General features: G+C 38.1%; 1 protein-coding gene across 1 annotated transcript in view; it reads right to left on the minus strand.

Annotated features, from left to right (window-relative positions):
• Positions 1–1,718: 1,718 nt before the first annotated feature.
• The window catches only part of EPSTI1 (epithelial stromal interaction 1), a 109,960-nt gene continuing 93,341 nt past the window's right edge, over positions 1,719–18,337 (minus strand). Inside the window, exons 8-10 of the mRNA XM_066234924.1 lie at positions 14,606–14,679; positions 9,254–9,353; positions 1,719–1,865 (exon numbers count right to left, since the gene is read on the minus strand). Of these exons, the coding sequence (XP_066091021.1) occupies positions 1,857–1,865; positions 9,254–9,353; positions 14,606–14,679 (183 nt within the window). The 3' untranslated portion in view covers positions 1,719–1,856. The remainder of the gene's footprint in view (positions 1,866–9,253; positions 9,354–14,605; positions 14,680–18,337) is intronic.

An 18,337-nucleotide genomic window follows, 5' to 3' on the forward strand; every position in this document is an offset into this window, starting at 1 on the left:
GAATGCCGAGTCTAGACACAAAACCCTGAACACCACTGTGGACTGTGAGGTAGCCAGACTGGCAAAACTGGCAGGTGTAGGGCTGAAATGGCCGCATGCCACAGCGGTAAAATGCCCACAATAGTCACACATTTACAATCAGTTACAATCAACTGATTTACAATCAGCTAGGCGGTACTTCCAACCCAGGCTGAGGCAGTGGTAAGGATTTCAAATGGACTGAACATTTTATATTAGTGTCAACAGCACTAATGCAGCTTCAGCTGGCAGAGGAGAGGACAACCGAGGGCATGTGCATTATTTACTCCAGAGAAACTAGCTGCAAACCATCTGTCCTCAGCCACAACTATTCCTGCCAAATGCAGTCCTTTCTATACTACATCCTTGCTCTGTTTCTGGGAGCCCCCACCCCCTCATCTTGACCCAAGAATAGGAAGTCTCAATGTTTCCCTGAATACAGAGATATGGAAAGTTAATTTCAACAAACTAATTGGTAACTCAAAAGATCCCTTAATGCTACAAAGTTGTCCAGCTACAAAATTATTCATTCCTCCACCCTTCATTCTAAGACTTCTGCACTGTTTCCTCTATGTCAGGGGTCCCCAAACTTTTTACACAGGGGGCCAGTTCACTGTCCCTCAGACCGTTGGAGGGCCGGACTATAAAAAAACTATGAACAAATCCCTATGCACACTGCACATATCTTATTTTAAAATAAAAAAACAAAACGAGAACAAATACAATATTTAAAATAAAGAACAAGTAAATTTAAATCAACAAACTGACCAGTATTTCAATGGGAACTATGCTCCTCTCGCTGACCACCAATGAAAGAGGTGCCCCTTCCAGAAGTGCGGCGGGGGCCAGATAAATGGCCTCAGGGGGCCGCATGCGGCCTGCGGGCCGTAGTTTGGGGACCCCTGCTCTATGTAATATGAAGGCATGGCTGGAGCATACAAGGGGGAAATCCAATATTCTTGCACTCTCGGGTCTACAAACAGGTTCAAGGCTATAAAAGGAGCATCAGAAAGCTGACTGACTTAGCAATTGAAAAGAGGTTGCACACAGCAAATACAAGATTCCAAAACACCTACAAACCACATGTGCTGTCTACATTTGTGTCCAGTTTATTTTTAAAGAAGCACTGGCCTTTCAGGAAATGAACTGTCCCTCTCTGAAAAGCCACAGGAAGAGTATGAGTAAGTAAATCAAGACCAAAGCCCATCCCCTAGTGATTACAGCACTAGATTTGATCTGTGCGGATTGTAAAGGAGAATATATCAATAAAATGAAATCCCTCATGAGAAGAAAACTTGAAAGTTTTTATTAAAAATAAAAGCAGACCATCGATGCAAAAGTTCAAAATTTATTTATAAATTTGTTTTTAAAAGATTTATTTTATTTTTGTTCACGTTTACACACTGAATTAAGAAAGTGGGGATTAAAATCTAAAAAGATGCCCAAGCTTCTCCAAACCTGATCTGAGAATTAGCTGCTTAGGAAGATAAGCACGCAGCACCCATAGCCCCCATTAACCTGAAAGCGTCACGTGGTTCCCTCGTTTTCTATCTCACTAACATTGCTGTAATTATACTTCCAATAAGAGGCAAAACCAATTAAAAATACTATAACATTTCATTGGCAGTAGAGATTGCAGATGAGCTCAGCAATCAGCTCCTGCAAACACTCATAAACAGTGACAGGTAGGAAGCTGTCATCCCGGCTGCTCAGCTGTGTGGGTGGGCCATCGAAGGCAAGGCAAAAGCAGTGAGAGTGAACAAAGTCACATTTATACAAAGCATCTTATAGAGGTTTTCAAGGTCAGCTGACAAAGGCCAGAAGTAGGTAAACATTTCTCATATATCCTACAAGGAAAAAAAAAACAAACAACAAAATTACTTCAAGCCAGCAAAACAAAATTCAAAGCTTTTGTAAAACACAATGAAGTTTCTTCAAAGAACACTCTGACTACATCAGGCTTAAGTGACTATTTGTTAATGATTTAAAGTTCCAATGAAATGAGTTAATTTTCGAGTTCCATTGCATGAGATTCAGAAAATAGTCTCTGTCAACAATGTAATGGCTTCTTGAGTGATGGCTCATCAGCTCTGTTCTCAGACATAGGCTAACATGGGTCACAAATAATAATGTCCACAAATATTGCCACCCACATCCATAGTCACAGCAAGGACAGGACTAACACAGTGTGGAGCAGAGCAATTTAAATGGAAATGTATGGAGTACAGTTCCATTGTATTAAGCAGCAGAAAGGTGACTTCTGAGGAGGGATGGAGAAGGGAGATAGGTCAAATGAGTTCCTTCCCCACCAACTATGTGCAAAGGTCAGGAATCTCCACCAAGTCACCCAGAAAGCTGGACCAAGTTATACTGGGAATTCAGACTAGTGCTGTTCTCTCTGGGAAACCAAGACTCAGGTTGTCTCATAAGTCATGGCAAATCCTTAACTGTCCATGAAGACAAAGGATTTTGAGTTTCCATAGTATCCCACAGGTCTCACCGACCAGTATCAGAGGAAAGATCATTTGAAGTGATTCTTTAAATGTCCCACCATGGGTGCATCATGAAAACTAATAATGGGCTCCAGAAAACCAAACTGCATTTTTTAAACACAAAAAGAATTTTAAATTATCAAATAATAAATATTAAGTAATATGAGAAGAATGTGATTTAAATTTTAAAAGGTTTAAAAATAAAGATCAATTTAGTTTGTCTACCAACATACATTTATCAGAGTCCTATAGCTTGAGGGTTCATATGATGTTTCAAGAAACTACTTTTTCTTTCCTTGGCTTCCATCATAGTTTTATCATATTTTCTACCATCTTCCTTTCCTTTTGTCTTTGGCTTTTTATTGGTTCCATTATTTTCTCTTGTTATTCCTCAGGGGAGCTCAGTCATCATCTATAAACTTCTAAATAAATGACACATTTTAAAATACTATATTCTATAATGTTTGTCAACTCTTAATTCACCAAACGTATTTATTGCTGGGCCCTTATTTAACCTAATAATTTGCATAGAAATTCTTTTCTATTTTCTGGGTCGATAATTCTATCATCTATGGTTTTTTATTTATTTATTTATTTGTTTTCCATGATTGTTCACAGAAACTTTATTTATAACTTTATTTATAATAAAACTGGAAAAACCCAAATATCCTCAAATGAGTGAATGGTTAAACAAACTGTGGCATATCCATATCATGGAATAATACTGAAAAATAAAAAGTAATAAACTCTAGCCTGACTAGGTGGTGGTGCAGAGAGCATTGAACTGGGAAGACCAAGGTTCGAAACCCTGAGTTCCCCGGCTTGAGTGCAGGTTCATCTGGCTTGAGTGTGGGGTCACTAGTTTGAGCATGGGATCATAGACATGACCCCATGGTTGCTGGCTTGAGCCCAGAGGTGGCTGGCTTGAGCAAGGAGTCACTTGCTCTGCTGTAGCCCCTGGTCAAGGCACATATGAGAAAGCAATCAATGAATAACTAAGGTGCCGCAACGAAGAACTGATGCTTCTCATCTGTCTCCCTTCCTGTTTGTCCCTATCTGTCCCTCTCTCTGACTCTCTCTCTCTCTCTCTCTCTCTCTCTCTCTCTCTGTGTCAGAAAAGTAATAAACTCTGAACATACAAAATTTTTGATGAATCTACAGAAAATTATTTTAAGTGAAAAAAAGCTAATCACAAAATTTCCATGCTATATGATTATATTTATGTTAACATTTTAGAAATGAAAACAGTCTCACAGTTTCCAATGGGTGTAATGGGATCATTCTGAGAAAGAGATAAGTGTGCTTATAAAATGGTAAAGCTAGAAAGATAACTGTGGTGATGGAGTTGTTTAGAATCTACTCTAGTGGATACATGGACCTCCATGTGATAAAACTTTATAGAACTAAGTACACAAAGAGAGATACACAGTCAAGTAAAACTGGAAAAATCTAAATAAGCTCAATGGATACTATTAGTGTCAGTATTCTGTATCATCTGTGATTTATAAACTTTTTTCAATCCTTATATATGATTTAAGGAAGATGATTTTGATTTATTTTCATTATAGATTTTTGATGATGTTTTGGTTAAAGAAATTTTCTTTCTATTCTTAATTTGCTAGAAGTCTTTACCACAAATGACTACTGAAATTTATCAAATGCTTTCTCTATAACTATTAAGGTGGCCGTGTGGTGTTTGTTCTATAATTTATGAGGTGAATTTTTGTTTGTTTTATTTAATTTTGTTTTTTTGTTCATTCATTTATGATAAGCTATTTTTGCATTTTGGAATAAGTTTAATATGATAAGGACACAATATGCCTTTTTAGAAATTCATTATTGAATCTATCAAAATTTTGTGAATGTTTTTGAATTCATGTTTATGAGTAAGATTGATCTACCTTTTTATTTTTTTCTGTATAGTCCTTGCCAGATTTTGACTGAAAGTTACTTTCACCTGCTTAATCCTTTTGGGAAATACTTCCTCTTTTTCATTTATTTGAAAATTCTTTCCAGACATTTGAGATCATCTGTTCTTAGAACATTTAGTAGAACTTTTCTGTAATATGTCTAGGTCTTGTTTTTATTTTATGGGAAGACAGTAACAAATTAGCTACATAATATTTGCATCATTTTGAATTTTCACCAAAAACATGTGAAAGAACTTGTTTCTCCACATCCTTGCTAACAGAGTATATTGTCAATCCTTCATCTGGGGAGGAGGTGCTGCCAAAAAATAGATGAGAAATGGTATTTTGGTTTAGTTCTTAGTTCTTAATTTCTTTCCTGTTCCTGTGATAAATTCATTGAATGCTGTAATTTCAAAGGTTATGTTTTATACTACTAAAAGGTGTTTTGTTCCTTTTTACAAATGTTCTTGGTTGGCATTGTCTCTTCTTTTTGCTCATTGCTTTAAATCCAGTATTATTTCATTGAAATTTTTATACATAGCTTTTTTTGTGACAGAGACAGAGAGAAAGACAGATAGGGAAAGACAGGAACGAAGAGATGAGAAGCATCAATTCTTCATTGCAGCTCCTTAGTCTCCTTAGTTGTTCATTGATTGCATTCTCATATGTGCCTTGATGGGGGGTGTGGGGGCTACTGCAGAGCAAGTGATCCCTTGCTCAAGCCAGCGACCTTAGGCTCAAGACAACAACCTTTGGGCTCAAGCTGGATGAGCCCACATGTAAGCCGGCAACCTTGGGGTTTTGAACCTGGGTCTTCTGTGTCCCAGTCAGATGCTCTATCCACTGAGCAACCACCTCATCAGGCTATACATAGCTTTTAAATTTTTATTTGTTTTGGGGTTCTTTTTTATGTGAGAGGAGGAAGAGATAGTGAGGCAGACTCCCACATGCACCCCAACTGGGATCCACCTGGAAACCCCATCTGGGGCCAATTGTTGAGTACCAAGCTATTTTTAGCACCTGAGGCTGATGCACTCCAATGGAACTATCCTCAGTGCCTGGGGCCATGCTCAAACCAATTGCACCACTACCTGCAGGAGGGGAAGAGAGAAAATGGGGAGAGGGATGGGGGGAGAAGCAGATGATCACTTCTCCTGTGTGCCCTGACCAAGAATCAAACCCAGAACGAACATACACTAGGTTGCCACTCTATTCACTGAGCCACTGGCCACAGCCTATACATAGCTTTTTAAAATTCAGTATCTAGTCATTTAGTACATCATATCATTTAGTTCTAAATATTTATTATTTTGGTGACCCTTAATCATAGACACCTGTTTCCTTGAGCATGTGGCAAATTCTATTTTATGCTTGGGATACAACAAAAGGGCCCTCCTCTGATGGCATATGGAGCATAAATTACCACAGGGAAAAAATAAGAGTAAATAGTCAACAATACATATAGATGAATGATGTTAGAGAAGTATGTTAGGAGTTGCAGAGTGCTATGGAAAAAAGAAGTGGAGCCTGGAAAGAGGACGTCAAGAGCCAGGGGTAAAGGCACGGGTGGCAATAAACAAATGGTCAAGGAACCTGCACTGAAGTGTTCAAAAATATACATCTTGAAGGAGAACAGATAATGTGGCTATTTTGGAGAAGAGTGTTGAGGGAGCAGCCAGTGCAAAGGCCATAAAGTAAGAGCAACCAGTTCCTTGAGTTTTCAAAGAAAAGCACAAAGCAAGTGTAGCTAGGAGAAATGAGGAGGGCAGAGTAGGCGAGTGCCGGAGGGGTGAAGAGGAGTCTAGATCGTGTAGCACTGGTAGGCTCCTGGAAGGACTTCGGCTTTTACTCCAGTGACTTGGAGAGGCATGGGAGCCACTGGAGGGTTTCAAGCAGAACAGCGACAGGACCTGACTTCTGTTCCAAAGGGCTCATTCTCATATAGAGAACATACTCTAGGAGGGGAAGTGTGGAAGCAATGAAACTACCCGAGAGATTATTTCAAGAATCTAGATTAGCGTTGACAGAGGTTGGAAGCAGGATAATGACGGTGAAGGTGGTGAAAAGCTGTAGGATGGGATACATTTTGAAGGAAGAATCAAGAATATTTCCCAATGTAGAGGGATGTGAGAGATGGGTTGCACCAGTATGAAAATAGGAAAAAGTGCAGATAAAGCATGAAGATAAAGGAATTAAAGGCTAAGTTTTAGATATGTTAGGTTGAAATGTATACTCGATATATAAGTAGAGATGTTGGTAGACAAATGGATATGCAAGCCTAGATTTGGAGAAAGAGGTCTAGGCTGGAAATAAAAATTTAGGAGTAATAAGCATATAGTACTTTATTTCATGAGAATAAATGACACCACCAAGATATCGAGTGAACATAAAGTTCTGAAGAAGATGGTTCAAGGTGGATCTGTGCAGCACAGATGTTGAGTGCTGCACCTCAACATTTGTCCAATGTTGAGAAGACAAAAAGATGTAGGGAATTCAGCAAAGGAGAATAAAAAGGCTTGGCCACTGAATTAAGAAAAAATCTAGCGAAGTATAGCATCCCAGAAGCCATGTAAAGAAAGTTAAGAAAGTTTCCAAGAGGAAAAAGTGATTCGCCATGATGAATGATGATGCTAATAGGTCAAGAAAATAAAGGTTGAGAAATAATCGTTGGATTTTGCAATATGGACGTTGTTAGTGACCATGACAAAAACATTTTTGTTGGACTAGTAAAGCCTAAAACCAGATTAGAGTAGGTTTAAGAAAAATCGCAGGAAAGAAATTAGAGACAGCCAGACTAGACACCTCTTGAAATTTTACTTAAAAGGGGAACAAAGAAACAAGAGAAAAGGTGGTGACAATATAATTTATATTTATTAATATTTTATAATGATGGGAATTTTCTAGTTGAGATAAAACATGTGATGATTCAGGAGAAAGGGGGGGGGGTATTGGTAGAACCAAGTCCCCCAGTCGGTGGAGGAGACAGAAACTGGTCCGTGAGGAGTGGCAGGCATACAGATAGGGACATTGGAGGTAAGTAGATGTGGAGGTAGAGCTGGAAGCCTGAGGAAGGTCTCAACTTTCTGTCACATTTCTTTCAAGTAAAGGAAGAGTCAGTAACCACTCTGGACTTGGATATGCCTGCCCCATTCAGAAAACGTCAATCATCCTCACTCACATCATATCACATCATGAGAAAACGATGCCCCTCTCTTTTTAATCTGTGAGGAACCTAAGCAATGGTTTATAGTTCTCCTACATGAGGCCTACCAGTGGGCATCAGTGAGCCTAATCCATTTTTTAGTCTCAGTTATTTTTCTAGGTACTTTCTGAATCTGGGGAGTAGCTGAGTAGAGGAAAAAATGTGCAGCAAATTTCCAAGTCCTGTTCAAAATCTGAGCTTCAGCCATAATTCATAACTTATAAATTTCATGAACTTGGATAATGTCTTAAATTCACACCGCTCCATTCTCCACATGACTCTAACTCATTTGTTTGTATGAATAAGTCAACAATTTGTAAATTGTAACACATGATGCAAAAACAGTTTGTCTAGATTGTCTAGATTCTTTTATCTCTTTGATGTTCTCTTTTCTGAATGCCCTTGTGATACACATGAGCATACATTATGGATAAATAGACATGTCTACTATGCATTCTCAAATATGCCTGATTTCAGTTCTCTTCTCTATATATACATTTGTGAAATCTATCAACTTTAACTACTGGCTGCCTTTTAAGAAAACATGAATAAGAGATTCCTAACGATGTCTTCTCAAAAATTATATTTTGCCTGACCAGGTGATGGTGCAGTGAATAGAGCATCAACCAAGGATGCTGAGGTCCCAGGATCGAAACCCCAAGGTCACTGGCTTGAGCAAGTTGTTACTGGCTCAGCTGCCCCCCACCCCGTCAAGGCACATGAGAAAGCAATCAATGAGAAAGCAATCAATGAACAACTAAGATGCCACAGCAACGAGTCGATGCCTCTCATCTCTTTCCCTTCCTGTCTCTCTCTCTCTCTCTCTCTCACTAAAAAAAAAAAAAAAAAAAAAAAAATCTTTTGCCCATCAACTATTTATTCAAAAGTGATTTTCTCTAGAGTGTCCAGGTCAGCAAACACTTAATTATTTTGTTGTATTTCACCAGTTTAAAGATTTATATCTGTTCCATTTTTTTAGAAGACACTTATGTACCTGGACTTCTATTAAATTATAAAACCTACTGTAGTTAATTTTGATTTTGTACACATTGCAAACCCCACAATCATATGCACTCCAGTTCAGGCTCAATAATATATGGTGCATGCCAAATACATATTATATGTTGCAAGGTCTTCTTCACAGAAATCTGTAAGGACATTTCATTTTCAAAAAGTGCCTTCTGCTCTAGGGTTCTTAAAAAAATTAAATACTGGTTTCTTTGATATGCCAGTTTCACTGAGAAAAAAAAATGTATTACCAGAGGATGCTTACTATTCTTATAACCATATTTCACTTGAAATCTTTCTGGAAAAAAAAATGTTCATTTGTATTTGCTGTGGATTCTGGGCCAGGGGTGATAAAGAGCCTTACACTCCAGGCAATCACACTGAGTACAAACGGCAGGTGTCATTTTTTATTGTGATTGGCCAGAGCTGAAATCAGGCCTTTTTGCCTCTCTCAGAAGCTGTTGTGGAATTTACAGTAATCACCCTGGCTGACTGCCCATCACGCAGCTGAACAGCATACCAAAAAAATATCTGGGGAGAAGGCCACAACATTCTTTTTAAATTCTCATTGATTTTACTCTTCAAATTTGAAAGATATTTTTAAGAGAAAAAGAAAAACTCACCCAGCTGTTACCTCTGTTCATATTCCAGCAGCCTCCCGAGTGCTCGAGGCCGCCAGGTTGGCTTTTGCCTTGCAGTCGGTCCAGAAAAGCATTATTTACCCTTTAAAACAATGAAAAATGTGTGTGAGGGAAAAAGCCTGCTGCAGGCGGAGAGATTTTTGAGAACCTAATGTGCTGTATGACTGACTGCAGGGACTGCTTCCTCCCCTGAGCGCAGAAGAAATCTACAGAAACTTTTTTTCACATTAACCACATGACAAGCTGTTAACGGCCCTTTGCTGGCGCTGGTGCCCGTTGTGGCTCAGGCCAGACAGGGCACTGTTCTTTTCCTTTATTTAATCATTTCTTATTGATTTGAGAGAGAGAGAGAGAGAGAGAGAGAGAGAGAGAGAGTAAAAGTAAATCCCACAAGTGAAAAATAGAAGGAAAACGGAACGAGTGTACAGGGAAGGAGAGATATCAAAAGAGGGTCTGAGTGCATCGTCCGCTGATGTTCAGTCATACTCGCAGCAACCAATTTCAGAAATTAAATTTAACATATAGGACCTAAAACCATGAAGGCGAGAGAGTGATTCCCATAATGGTCAGAATATATGGGTTAGTGTGGGGTGACAGTTACATTCTATTTTCAGAGCTGGCCACCTGATTGTTCACTTCTAATTAATCATTCTAAATATTTGTTTCACCTGACCAGGTGGTGGCACAGTGGATAAATCATTAGACTGGGATGCCGAGGACCCAGGTTCGAGACCCCAAGGTTGCCAGCTTGAGCACGGGCTCATCTGATTTGAGCAGAGCTCACCAGCTTCAACCCAAGGTTGCTGGCTCGAGCAAGGGTTAGTTGGTCTGCTGAAGGCCTGCGGTCAAGGCACATAAGACAAAGCAATCAATGAACAACTAAGGTGTAGCAACAAAAAACTAATGATTGATGCTTCTCATCTCTCTGTTCCCATCTGTCTGTCCCTGTCTATCCCTCTCTCTGACTCTCTCTGTCTCTGTAAATAAAATATATATATATATATATATATATATATATATATATATATATATATATATATATTTATATTTGTTTCATGGACTTGGATAAAAAATTTACATTTTAAAATTAAAATTTTTTAATTTAAAAAAAGTAAATTAAAGGCAACAACCTGGCCTGAGTTGCCTTGGGATGATTGAGTAGTCAGGGAGGTGCAGGCTGGACACACAGAACTGTGATAGGTTCCCTGTGACGTCAGCAAGTTACTGGGGATGGTGTTGTGAAGACCATAGCTTCTGGTTAGAAACACAGTGCCTGGTGCCCAGCGGCAACTCCGCTCACATGTATGGGAGGAGGTACACTGGCCCCAGTCGTGTTAGCCTCCTTTTCAGTCGTGAAGATTAGGAGGATGTGGACATGGTACGTGGCTGTAAGTCCACGGCTCTGGGAGGTTTGGGAACCTTGAGGACAATGACTTCTGGGTGGCAAAGTCAGAGGCTGGGTTGTTATTTTTTATTGCTGTTTGTTTTATGGTTTGGGGGGGGGGTTGTTTGCTTTTGCTTTTCTGTGCTTGCTCAGGGCTAGCTAAAATGCCAACTGCATGTTGACCCAGTTTAATCTTTGGTTTATTAGATTATTTTCTCAACAATTTCAAGTCCCATCAAGCACTGGTTACATCTTAGTTATTAGAAAGTTTTTTACCCTCTCACCGTAAACCTACCCAGCGCCGCACTCTGGTCTGCCCGGCTCACTGCAGAGCTCCATACTTAAGTCACCTGCACAGGACCTCGCAGCCCACAGACTGGACAGTATCTTACTGAGCTGCAGCCTCGTGTCCTAAGGAAATGACAGCTGACCCTGCTCCCCCTTAAACATCACAGCCAGTGGTGTTCTGGACTGCTCATATGCCTAGGGCTGTTTTTATCCAGTCTTCTTCTCAATAACAAAAATGGGCTTGCCCCCCACATCCCCACCCAACCCCATATTCAGACCACTAGAAGTCTTCCCACTAAACACATCCAGAATTCACTTAGTTCTTTCCATGGCCACCATTCTAATCCAAATCACCATCCCCTCTCATCTTACTCCTACTTCTACTCCTGCTCTCTGTGACCCAGTCAACACAGAGCCAGCTTAGTAAATCATGAGGTATCATGCTTTCCTTTTGCCTAAAACCTTCTTATGACTTTTGATTAGTCTTAGAATGAAAGCACTGGCTTACAAAATCTTGTTTTTCTGGCTCTTGACTCCATTTCCTACCTTATTTCATATTATTCTCTTCCTTACCCTCTATAATCCAGTCATTTGGGACTCAAAAAGTCCAACTCCTTCCCCTTTTAGGGTCTTTGTATTTGTTCCTATGCCTGAATAGGGGACATCCACATGTACTGTGTCCTAATCTCCATGAGACTAGCTAGCTCTTGTTCTGTGATGTCACCTCTGTTTTGCAGAATTACCATCTCCAAACTCTCCATCAACATCACACTATGGTGTGGTCCTCATGGTAGTATCACCATCTGAAATAATCCTGCTGTTAAGTCGTTGACTTCTATTATTTTCCTCCCAATGTCAGTTTTCATGCAGCCCAGGACCTTCTCTGCCTTGTTTAGTCTCTTCCCAGTGGTGAGAACAAAGCTTCCATCATCCTGATATGCAAATGGTTAACTAATGAATTATCAGGTACATGGTCCCCACCTCTGCCTGCTTCTGTGACTGCAGCAGCATTGTAAACCCACCCATGGTGCTGACTGCAGGCTACAAAACTGCTCACTGTCTGCTGCCCTCAGTTTACACACACACCGTGCATGCCAGGTGATGTGATCCACTTTTGAGCATCAGTTACCAGAGTACAGCAGAGGTTGGTCAACCAGAGATCACAGGTGGTAAAGAGATTGTTTTTTCAGTTCCTATTGAGAATTCAATAGGAAAAAAAAAGTACCAGGTTATGTTTTTGTTCGCTAGTGCTAGAAAGTACACACATCTTATGGCTGCCAAACTAATGCTCTGGATTTTCTTCTCAGTGTTACTTTGGATAAAAACTGTTATTCAAAGATGGTTTAAATTTCAATACATCAGTTTGTTATAGTTTTCAGCTCATGACCCAGTTCCCTTCAAGTCTTTGACCTCCATGATCTGTCTTTTCTCTCTGGAGTTTAAACTTTCTTCTTTTATTCAAAAAATTATATTGAGTCAGGTGCAGATGACTCAAGCTCAATCATTATAGGATTCATTGAAAACCTTGTGAGAAATCCCACAAGCTTCCTATTATAAAACTCAGGGTTGAGTTTCCGGCCAGGTGAACTTACAAACAGTAGAAAGCACTTATGTCCCCTACATACAGACTATGTAGCTTGTGTTGTTGCTCTCAGCGGGAATGAGCACAGATATTTATTCATTAAGAAGTTACTGAATGAGTCCTTTCCTATGATGACATGGAAAAGATCCCTGTAAACTCTAAAAGACAAAATAAACATCAACTCTTTTCAAAACCTGATTGAGAATATAAAAATGTGTTTAAAGACTTGATCAGTTATTTCAAAACTGATTATTAAGTTTATTATCCAGAGAGGTTTCCTCATGGATTATATTTGGATCTGTATTTAACTAGAATTAATAGAAAGAGAAAATACAGTGTAGAACAAATAGCTTCACCAATATTTAAGTTTCAGCAGTATGGAAATAAACCTAAACAATGAGGTTCAAGGTTTCTGTAACAACAAAAAAGTAATCCTTTCCACGTCTAATCAAATAACTTGCATTTTTATTGGATGGCTATTGAAGATTAATTTCCTAGTTAACAGGGTTTATTAATGTGACATATCACTATATTTAAGATGCCTAAAGCTTTACAATCTAATCAATCCTCAAAAAGCCAGAGAAATAACTGGCTAGTACTATCAACTAATGTTATATAATCTCGGGGTTTTTTTAATGTTTTTTGTATTTTTCTGAAGTGAGAAGTGGGGAGGTAGAGAAACAGACTCCCACATGCACCCAACTGGGATCCATCTGGCATGCCACCAGGAGGCGATGCTCTGCCCATCTGGGTGTTACTATGTTGCAACCAGAGCCATTCTGGCACCTGAGGCAGAGGCCATAGAGCCATCCTCAGTGCCTGGGCCAACTCTGTTCCATTGGAGCCTTGGCTGCAAAAGGGGAAGAGAGAGACAGAGAGAAAGAAGAGGGGAAAGGGTGGAGAAGCAGATGGGCCCTTCTCCTGTGTGCCCTGGCCAGGAATCAAACCCGGGACTTCCACATGTCAGGCCGATGCTCTACCACTGAGCCAGCCAGCCAGGGCCTAATCTCAGTTTTTTTAATAGAAAGATATTTCAAAACAATGAGAAAAACCTACAGGAAACTAAAATAATTTGTTGTCTATTTTATTAAAAATTAGGTAGCTGTAATGGTATCCCCTTTCCCAACAAAATAGTCTACCAGTGTATCACAGTTTTGATGTTTGCTTATAATGAGAGGAAAACACATAAATTTACATTTGATACTTTAAAACTGTCTTTACTAGATGATGGAAGCAGCATAATTAGTCAGAAGAATGGGCATCCATCCACAGTTGGTGGCTACTCAGAACTGGGAGCTTCCATTAACACCTTTTAAAGTCTCATTTACAAAATGAAACTGCCACAATTTGAGAATACACTTTAGTGCTTAGTGGAAATTTAAACATATAAAAGAAGCCACTAACCTTCAAAAGAAAATTTGTTCCTTTAAATCATGAAAGTTTTTACATTAAATTATTCTCCTAAGACACTCAAGCACAGAGCAATAAACTGAAATAACCCAAGTGCCCCTCAGGAAAATCCCAACATAATGACAGATACCGTGGCTATTAGCACTGTCCCAACATCAACATGATATTTTACTGGGCACTGAATGTCTGCTATTAGGAATAGAATAGAGAGTACTTACACTATTAAAAGTTCTTAATGGCTCTATTTTCAGATTTTTTCCAAATAATGTTAGTCAATATAAAACAAATTTATGGTAGTTTTTATCTGAGCTTTTGTATTCAAGTACAGGTGTTTCACCATCCATACTAGTTCAATTACTCTAAAATAGTCTACAAATGCAAATGCCTCATCTCAGAGGATGAAGATGATTTGTTCCATATAGCTTGAGAGCATAAGTTAGTTTTCTAGAGTAAATTTGTGCCACAAATCCAGAAAATACATGGATATTGTATGTGTATGTAGCAGTTGTCATCCTCACACATATATCACACTCTGGTCATATAAAGATTAGAAAGATAATATGAATTTCAAAACTGTATTTAACATTACTATAGTTGTTTCCTAAAATATTGCAACCAATTTATAGGTAACTGTTCTAACCAAGGATTCTACTTTATTAGCCATCTGTACCTTCTGTGCTCATCCTGGTGGGTTCTGGTTCTTTCTTCCTCCTGTTGCTGTCGCTTAAATACCAGTAATTCACTCTAGGAACAACAAAAGTTTTAAAATGTGATTTCAATTCAATTATTTCATACAGAAGACACCCAAATCAATTACATATTTACCCTTAGCAGGTGTGAATTCTACTTTTGAAACTTTTACTTAAGTATCATTTCCATGTGAAATTATTTTTTATATAATTAGGTAGCAAAAATAGTTATGCCTTAGTCAAACAATCACTCTGTGAGTGTAAAATGGTGAGATTAAAAAGCCAATATGAATGTTCAAGATATTAGACCAACTGGTACAACATATACATGCAGAAGTACCATATGAGTCAAACATACCTGTCTTACAAAGAAAAAGAAATCAAATGTGTTCTTTAAGTAATATCGCACTTCTTTCCCAACAAATTCATAGCCACTTACAAATAAATATTGGACTCAATTCTGTAGTGCAATTCCATAAGTAAAACATTCTCCATCCTGGAGAATAATCACTGAACCAATTATTGTCTAGTTACTTCTAATATTAGCAGAACTTTGAATTTTCTGGAGTGCAGACTTTATTTCAAATAGGAGGTCACATTACTCCAACTGAATCTCTAGCTCCTGACATTCTGATTATCCTCTTGGAAGAGGTAATTTAACTTCCAAACTCAGCTACTATATTTACGGTATCAAATGGAAGAATTAGGTGCCAGGATTTCTCTAATACTCAACTACCTACCTTGAGGCAGGTTGAGTTTTAACCTCATTTCAGAAAACAGTAAAGGCAAAGGGAAGAGTTATCAAGCTCCTGTTCTGTTAGTGCCTGAGTTAGAGAGATTTTCTGGTAGAGAAAATATTGTCACATCTTGATAAACTTATACCAACACATGTATATTTTAACCCCCAAAATTTCATTGGTTAAAGGACATACAATACATTCAAAGTTCAAACGGACATTTTGGTTTCTAACTTTATTCAAATGTCTCCCAATATTCTGTAGTTCCCAAAGTAAAAACCAGTTTCTTTTATGGTGATATTCCAAATACATTACTCATCAACCCCTAGAGCACATGACTTAATTCTAATTCCTATATAGTACCAATAAGAAGAGAAAAATTAGAGAGTTTTCCAAATAATGGAATGATATTTGTTCAACCATTCCACATACATTTATTAAACACCAAATGCCAAATCTTGTGCTAAAGAGACGCACCTTTTCACAATTGCATAGTCTTTTTTAATTTTTGTCACTATAATATATGTACACAGTTAAAGAAGTCTGCCAAGTAACAGCACCCATTATTAGTACTACCGCTTACACTAAAATAATAGAAGCCCCAGTCCTCCCCCGGCCTGCCCAATCACTTCCAATATTGTGTGTAGTTTCAGCTTCAATTATTTCTTTAATAGCATGCATGTTCTTCTATTTCTTGATTAAAAAAAATTAATTGTATTACCTTCTGACTTCCTATTATGGAAGAAGATTTATGATTCTATTACTACCTCCATGTTAATACTAAATTTCCCTCCCAATATACCACCAAGCTCATTCCTCATCCTTACAACTCAATATACTTTTTAGCTTTCAGTAGGGGAGAGGCTCCTCTCTTAGACTTCCAATTCCCCCTCCTCTTTTCAGCGCCAGCCTTCAGAGGTACCAGGTGCCTCTGCTTCCTGACTTGCCTCGGGATTACTTCTTGCAAATGAGTTCTGGCTTTTTCCCCCTCTATTTTCTAGCTCCCATACCTTGCTGATACCTTTTTTTTTTTTTTATGGCAGTCTCCTGGCCTGTTCTTTTGCCCTTACTGGCTCCAGCCTTTTAAAAAGGAATTTTCCTTATTGTGTTTTCAGGGAGATTTGGGGAGAGAGGGACTGGACATAAGCAAACTAACTGCTCTGAAAGCGCCACGTTTAACCCTAAGACCTTAATATCGTCAAACAAATATTTTACCAAAATGCGGGTACTTGATCCTTACAATTCTCAAAGGTAGGCAGGGAAAGAAAGTATTATTTGATGAATGAATGAATGAATGAATGAGCAGTATATGCTTGCTTTGCAGATGATGAAGCAGAGCATCAGAAATTCAATTTAAGTAAATTGTCAAGAGCTAAGCAGTTCATTAGTAGCAAAATAAAGACAAGGGATTAACTTTTCTTGTACCTAATCTTCTTAAGACAAAATAGGTGATTAAGATTGAGGATAACTTGTCAACAGTTCATCATACTCAAGTATAAAGAGGCATGTCTAGAACTATAGGACCTATTCATACTCTAAAGTTCTAGCAAAGCATATCTAAACTCAAACCTAAATCCTTCTTGTCAAAGGATGCGAAGTATCCCCATATACATTAGCCCATTTCTCTAAGGAGCACCTTGTGGTATCCAGCCCACCCTAAGTTTAATAACCTGAACTTCTAAACAAAATAAAATTTTTATCAATTCTAGACAAATATAAAGATTTATAAAATGCATATACTACATAAAACTTAGCAAAAATGATTCTGAAATTTATCTGGAAAAAATAAGTATACAATTATAGCCATATAAAAAACCTAAAAAGAAGAAATAAAATGAGGGAGAAACAGCTTCAACAACTAAAAGCATATTATAAAACTACAGTGATTAAAACAATTTGATTGAGCCTAACCTGTGGTGGCGTAGTGGGATAAAGCGTTGATCTGGAAGTGCTGAGGTCGCCGGTTCAAAACCCTGGGCTTGCCTGGTCAAGGCACATATAGGAGTTGATGGTTCCAGTTTCTCCCCCCCCTTCTCTCTCTCTGTCTCTCCTCTCTCTCGCTGCCTCTCCCTCTCCTCTCTAAAGTAAATTAAAAAAATTTTTTGATTGAGTCCAGGAAAAGACCTGATCCATGAAAATGTAGCTTATGTTTGTAGTTATGCTAAACACATATAGGAAAGATAGACAATTATTGTGAGAAAAATAAAAACTAGATACTTTATTTTTTATATCAAAATAAATGGTAGAGAGGTCTAAGAGTTGAATCTAAAAGATGGAACCATAGATATCTTCAAAGGAGACTTGGTAATTTATTTATAAACTTGGAGCAAGGAAGTTCCAAAAAAAACCTAATAGAAAGAGATTAATAAATATGGCTAAATAAAAATCTAAAGCTTCCACTGGGAAAAATATCATAAACAAACTCAAAACAATTAAAATTTCATGGCATACATAGGCTGATTCAATTATTCTTTTTTTCATTCATTCAACAATTCTGAGTGGTTAGTGTGAGTCAATCTTGGATCAATGTGATGGAGATGGAGATACAGTAATGAGATACAGTAATGGCTAGGTACCTCATATAAACCAATAAGGAGAAAACCACCACAAAAAAAAAGGGCCAAACAATAGAAAAAAAAGCAGTTCACAGGTAAACTACAGATTGCCTATAAATTTTAATTAGTCAACATCTTCACATACAATCAAAGAAATATAAATTGAAATAACAAAATAAAATTTTTCTCCTATTATATTGACAAAAAAATAGAAAAGTCTGATAATTGGGTATATTCAAGTCCTCTGCAAGACTAAGTTAGTGACAACCAACTTTGTTTTTGAAGGACAATATAGCAATAACATCAACATGTAAAATGTACACATCCTTCAGAGACGTGTTCAGACATGCCACGTAAGGCCAGTCATAATTGTATTATTGAAGAGTAAGAGTCCAAGAGAAAGTCATAATGTCCAATAATA

This window comes from Saccopteryx bilineata, chromosome 6, assembly GCF_036850765.1.
Source record: "Saccopteryx bilineata isolate mSacBil1 chromosome 6, mSacBil1_pri_phased_curated, whole genome shotgun sequence".
Taxonomy (NCBI): Eukaryota; Metazoa; Chordata; class Mammalia; order Chiroptera; family Emballonuridae; genus Saccopteryx; species Saccopteryx bilineata.